We start from the raw sequence: 6,138 nt of genomic DNA, 5'->3' as shown, positions 1-6,138 counted from the left end.
GGGCTGATGAGCACTTACAGTTCTTGCATAAAATCTGAATTTGCCTCCCAGCACCCCATCAGGCAGCTCATGACAACATGTAACTCCAGTTCCAGGGGATCCCTTCTCCATTTGACCTCCATGACACCAACATGCATGCTGTGCACATAAACTCATGGGCGCACGCACACACACACACATATACAAACAAATAAATAAATCTTTCTGAAAATTAAAACAGTGGGATGCAGAACAAGGTGATTGTATTCAATATGGACACACTAACAAAAGAAACGAAGTCCAGGATCCTCCAAGTCCATCTCCTGCTATAAGGCTCAGATTTGAATAGAGAGCAAGGGGAATGCCTAGCTAAGCAGTTGCAGCCAAGGTGTGATCACCTTCAAGGTGGTCTGGCAAGTTGCCAGAATGGTATGACATCTTCTGGCAGATTCCGGCCTTTTCCTTCTCCTAACATGAGACTCCTAGAGAAATTTCGATGTCTTAGGGTTCATTGTTTCAACAGCCCGACAATACAGGGGAGGGACACAGTGTCTCCCTTTAGATATCTTCTCTCCTGTCAGGACAGTTACAATGGTGAACTTTATGTATGTGCAATCCCATATGTGTCACATTTACCTGGGTGGCTTTTGTCGTTGTCGTTGTTAATATACCAATAGGTCAGGTAGTCTGGCACTCAGAGTCCTCCAGCAGACAGGCAGCAGACAGAGGAACTAAAGCCTTTGCCCTGGAGCCCATCACACAGCCATGCTCACAGAGCACAGGGCATAGAAAACGCTGGAAGGGCGGGGAGCAAGGAGGACCCACGTTAATTATTACCCGGCGGCGGCCGGATCTCTGCTCCGCCCCCGCGGGTGGCCTCCTGCCTGCCGGCCTCCTCTCCCTCTCTGCCGCCACCTGCTACCAGCGCTGGACATGGTAAGCGCAGGACGTGTGGTGAACCCTGAGCGGGGATCTCGGGAAGTCGGGCTAGGACTCCGATGTTGAGGGTGCGGGCAACGCCATCGCACTGGGCTAGAGTCACCTTGCCGCCCTCGGGGGCGCTGGGGTGCAGATATGGGAGGTGGCGGTGGTGGCGGGCCTGGAGAGACCAAGCCTGGCCTGTCTCGACTCCAGGCCGCCTGCTGGCGGGCTCCGGCGGGGTGTGGCAGGAAGGCGGGTCTCCGTGGCGTGGTTCTGGCCCTAAAGGCTAGCTGGTCCCTTGGGGTGCCGGATCTGGCGGGACTCAGCTCTCTCGGCACCCTAGTGCTGTCCCCGGTCTTGCGCCCCGCCCAAGCACCTAGCTGGGATTCTGTGTTCCACCTTCGTGGGTCAGGATTTTAGGTCCTTTGGAAAGGGGTGCCCCTGGAGCTGCTCGATCCCTGAAACTCTTACCAAACAGCACAGTTCTCTGCACCTTTGGAGCAGTTGGGGGATTGGAAGCCGTTTTGGCAGCTGTGGCCTGGGAAGGGTCACTAGGGACCAAAGACACAGACTTGGATAATCAGTAATCCCTGGGCCCACACTGCCAAAGGCTGTAAGTAAGCAAACAAGGCCCTTACCCCTCTGACCCCAGAGTGCAGAGCATTGTCATTCTAAGACTAGGGGGTTCTGGAAAACTCTAAAGAGAAGGTACCATCCCCCACTCCCCACCCCGCACCTCCCAGCATCCCTCCAGCTCACCTGTACCCACCACTCCTTTGGGAGTCAAGAAAAAAAACAAAACATAAAACCAAAATAATAAACAAACAAAAAAAAAAAAAAAACAGTGGGTTCTGGTGCCCCGTTGATATCTGGTTGCCTGGTTACAAGAGCCCAGCTTATCAGCCTGCTCTGGAAAGACTTCCCTATTATTAACCACAGTGCAGATCTCTGTTGCCTTCGCTACAGCCATCCCTTGTCAGTGAAGCAGAGCTCCTTGCTTCTGAGAGCACAAACACCAGTGCTGGTCTGTAGGCCCCAGGGCTGGTCTGTAGTTCCCAGGGCTGGTCTGTAATTCCCAGGGCTGGTCCATAGGCCCCAGGGCTGGTCTGTAGGCCCCAGTGCTCGTCTGTAGTTCCCAGGGCTGGTCCATAGGCCCCAGGGCTGGCCTGGAACCTGTCACACAAGTCTTCTTATCCAAGGAAGCACTTTTTAAATGTAGTTTGTACTTGTAATCCCAGAATCAGGGAAACAGAGATAGATGGATCTCTGAGGCTCAATGGCAGCGAGTTTAGCCTACTTGGCGAGAGACCTTGTCTAAATAAAGCGAACAAAGTGGGGGGGAGGCTGGAGAGTTGCTCCGTGGTTAAGAACACTGACTTCTATTCCAAAGGACCTGGATTCGGTTCCCAGCACTCATGTGACAGCTCACAATTGTGATTCTGGTTCTGAGGTATTTGACACCCTCTTCTGGCCTCTTCAGGCAGCAGAATGTGATGACAAAACACCTTCACACATTAAACAAAAATTTTAATGAATTTTTTTTAATTAAACTAAAGGCAAATGATACCTGAAAATGGCATCCGAGATTTCCCTTTGACCTCCACAAACATACATGCACATACATGTACCCATCCACACACACACACACCAACTGAAAAAACCCAAAACAAAAAATACAGGACCCAAGAGTCTATCAATAACCTCACCTCCTAGCAGGGCACTTCCCTGCAAACCCAAAGACCCGTGGCTTGGGGCAGGGCACTTGTATCAACAGCAGCCAGCCCGGCTAAATTTCTCTCAAAAGTCTGGGGCATGTTCTTGACCTGTAAAAGGAAGGCCTGGGGCCTCTGTTCTCCCTCTCCTAGGCTGGCAAGGCACACAGGCTGAGTGCTGAGGAGCGGGACCAGCTGCTGCCAAATCTGAGGGCAGTAGGGTGGAATGAACTGGAAGGCCGAGATGCCATCTTCAAACAGTTTCATTTTAAAGACTTCAACCGGGTATGTGGTGGTGGTGGTGGGTTACTAACCGGGCCACATTCTGTGCTCATGCCATGTCCTACTAGCCAAGGGGAAATACATTTCCAAGTGGCCTGCAAAGAGAAGGGCCTTGGGCCCTGCCTTCCCGGAACTCGAAGTCCTTGGAGGAGGCAGTCCTCCAAAGGGTAGCAAGTGCATGTTCTTCCAAAGGCACTTTAATCACAGAATACTGGCCAGCACCAACCGCCTGTGCTGTGTGCACCACACTGGGGACGTGAGTAACACTAACACGGGCCTCAGAATGAGGGACAGGATGTCACAGGGGAGGTTAGAGCTCCAGAGGCCCTGGAAGAAGCTAAGCTATCCTCCTGTATCTATCAGGCTTTTGGCTTCATGACAAGAGTGGCCCTACAGGCTGAGAAGCTGGACCACCACCCTGAGTGGTTTAACGTGTACAACAAGGTGAGCCTGCCCCTGTCCTAGAACCTCGTCTTCCTGAAGGTTTGCTCTTGGACCTGACCCTGGGCCCTTCCTCACCAGTTAGCTGATGCCCCTTCTGTCTGTTCCCCTTCCTAGAGCCAACAGAGACTCCCCACAAGACAGCCCGTCTCAGTGCTGATAATAAGTGCAAAGTAAAATACCTTGAACGATTGTGGTCAGACATTGGGAAGGGCACTGTTAATAGCACCAGCGGTTTTATTCCTGATGAAAGAACAAGAGAGAGCAGTAAGACGGAACTCAGTTGTCTCTCTCAGCAGATCAGACTGTCTTATGAAGGTGCCAAGAGCGCTGCTGGACTGTCTATAAAAACATGAAGGATGTGTCTGGACGCCCACCTTCAGTTCTGATTTTAACTTTTGTCTTCAAAAAAAAAAGTTTTAACATTTATTTAGTGTAGTGTGTGGGCACATATATGCTGTGCGTGTGGAAGCAAGCTGGCGACTTGTGGGAGTCTCTTCTCTCCTTCTACTCTGTGGATCCTGGAGGTTGAACTCAGGTTGTCAGGCCTGTTGGCGAGTGTCTTTTCCCACTGAGACATCTTGCTGGCCCCTGGCTTCCTTCCATTCTGTGAACTTTTTATCCTATTACTGAAATCATCATTATTTGGGGAAACTATTGAAGGAAAATGGTGTGTCAGCAGGTGTGTCCCTTTCTTAGAGCTGTCAGGAAAACAGTGACCAGCTACTGTCTTCGGGAGTGACTAGTGGCCAGTTCCTGTCCTCAGAAAGACTGGCTATTGTCCTGCTGTCCCTGGTAGAACTGAGCGCACAGCTGGTGGCTCTTGCTCTTCCTGGAGGGTGCTTGCTTGCCGCTGAACTTCTGGTTTTCTCTCATTCAGGTCCACATCACCTTGAGCACCCACGAGTGTGCCGGCCTTTCAGAACGGGACATAAACCTGGCTAGCTTCATCGAACAAGTCGCTGTGTCTATGACATAGACCTGTCCTTTTAAAAAATTTCCTGGCGGGGGTGGAGATGGGGGATGGGAGGGCTGACTGAACAGGAACCCAGAGAGGAAACCAAGGAAGCTGGCCATTGGTCCCTGCTGCTTGCAGCGAGCACCATCTCCATTTAGGGATGAGTCCCTGGATAGGAAGACGTAGGTGTCAATGTCAGCAGTAAGGACTGCGACCTTTGCCTGTGTCACTCTTCTCACTGGGGCTCTGCCATGTTACACTACTTTGAATAAAGTTTCCCTTCCTCCATGGGCTTCCCAGCAGCGGTAGTCTTCTTTCCAGGCTGTATTTTCCTCCTTTTCCTCCCTTTCTAGTTCACTGTCCAAGTAGCTGGGTTAAAGCATGACATAAAGTTCAATCTTAGACCCCAGAACTAGAACAATTCCCACTGTATCACAGAAACATGTGCTTTAATGCCTCTAATAAAACCATGCTATCAATTGGTTCAGCTTCTGGAACCTTCTTTTCCACAGGCCATGACAAACTGAAATCAATTATAGATTTTGGGGGGTTTGGTTTGTATTTTTGAGACAGGGTTTCTCTGTGTAGCCTTGGCTGTCCTGGAACTCACTCTGTAGACCAGGCTGGCCTCAAACTCAGAGATCCACCTGCCCCTGCCTCCTGAGTGCTTGGGATTAAAGGTGTGCGCCGCCACCACCCGGACATAATCATGCTTAGTTTTGAGGGATCTGTTCTGGTTTTTGTGATTCTGGGAATCAAACCCAGGGCTTTGCACATGCTCAGCCAACAGGAATGATCCCACTAAGGTCACAAGCTTGTCATCAGCTAAAATGCAACTGAATAGAAACACATACTTTGTTGGGCAGCCAGGTAGGGTCAAGGTAGTGAGGGAAAGGAGGGAGTACAGTACTTTACCTGCAGGCTCATTATCATGAGGAATAATAGGACAGAAAAACCATGAACTGTTACAAGATGAGGTATGAGCTAAGGGGACACAGAAGGGACTAATGCTGACAAGAAAGGATGCCAGTTATACTCCAGAGACCAGAACTGCTGGTGGTTCAGGAATAGGGCAGTGTGTGCATACAGCATGTGAACCTATATCTAGAAATGCAGTTTGCAACCATTATTTTCTTCCTTGTGCTATCATGGCTAATTTTCTATGAATAAACCTAGATATGCCCTGAGGTACCAGACATTTGACCAAATAGGATTCTGGCTGTGTTGGAGCAGAGGGGGTCTGGATGAGGTCATTTGTTGAAATAGGAGCGGCGGGGCTGCGTCCCCGGCACCCGGCCGCCCCCACGGCTAGCTAAAGGGCCAAGCAGTGTTTAAATGAATACAGTTTCCGTGTAATTATTTCAGGTAAAGCTAGCCTTGCGGGCAGTGGGGTGCTGGGGACGCAGCCCCGCCGCTCCTATTACTACAAATGGCGCCCAGACGTGTGGACAACTGAATCCACAGAAAGCCTGAGAAAGCTTGGAAAAGAATAGAATAGCATGTTTCTTGTGGCAATTTCTTGGGTCTGCTCTGCTTACTAGAGGCAAGCAAGCACTCTCATCTAAGAGAGGCTTCCTGACTCAGCTTCAGCTGCAAAACCCTGCAGCTCATTAAGAGGTCCTGCCACAAAACACTTAAAGGGTGTTGACGAAAAGCTGAACGCATGCTTTTCGGTTTTCAGTCATAGCAGGAAAAAAGCTGCACCGTTTAAAAATGCCGGCTTTCTGGGCCATCCTGCCAGGGCAAACTCTGACTGTTTGAGGCAGGAGGGCCGACTACAGAGAGAGGACTTGTGTGTTGTCTGTGGACATAATGCTGCAACTTACTTGCTGGCAGGGACCTTGA

General features: G+C 50.4%; 1 protein-coding gene across 1 annotated transcript; it reads left to right on the top strand.

The window, feature by feature from the left end:
* The first annotated feature begins 764 nt into the window (after positions 1-764).
* On the top strand, positions 765-4,776 carry Pcbd1 (pterin-4 alpha-carbinolamine dehydratase 1). The gene is made up of 4 exons (XM_041656199.1): positions 765-915; positions 2,766-2,897; positions 3,258-3,338; positions 4,216-4,776. The coding sequence occupies exons 1-4, from the start codon at positions 913-915 to the stop codon at positions 4,312-4,314; spliced, it is 315 nt and encodes a 104-aa protein (XP_041512133.1). The 5' UTR covers positions 765-912; the 3' UTR covers positions 4,315-4,776.
* Positions 4,777-6,138: the final 1,362 nt, after the last annotated feature.

The sequence above is a fragment of the Microtus oregoni genome, unplaced genomic scaffold (genome assembly GCF_018167655.1).
Source record: "Microtus oregoni isolate MIOR12 unplaced genomic scaffold, Mior012 000007F_ref0000211, whole genome shotgun sequence".
NCBI classification, from domain to species: domain Eukaryota; kingdom Metazoa; phylum Chordata; class Mammalia; order Rodentia; family Cricetidae; genus Microtus; species Microtus oregoni.
Note: the sequence above shows the minus strand (reverse complement) of the source record. Positions and strands in the feature narration are given on the sequence as shown.

What these genes read in the sequence shown, in the direction of transcription:
- Pcbd1 (XM_041656199.1), top strand. An exon ending in ATTTTAAAGACTTCAACCGG is followed by an intron (nt 2,898 to 3,257) that starts GTATGTGGTGGT and finishes TGTATCTATCAG; the next exon opens with GCTTTTGGCTTCATGACAAG. An exon ending in GGTTTAACGTGTACAACAAG is followed by an intron (nt 3,339 to 4,215) that starts GTGAGCCTGCCC and finishes TCTCTCATTCAG; the next exon opens with GTCCACATCACCTTGAGCAC.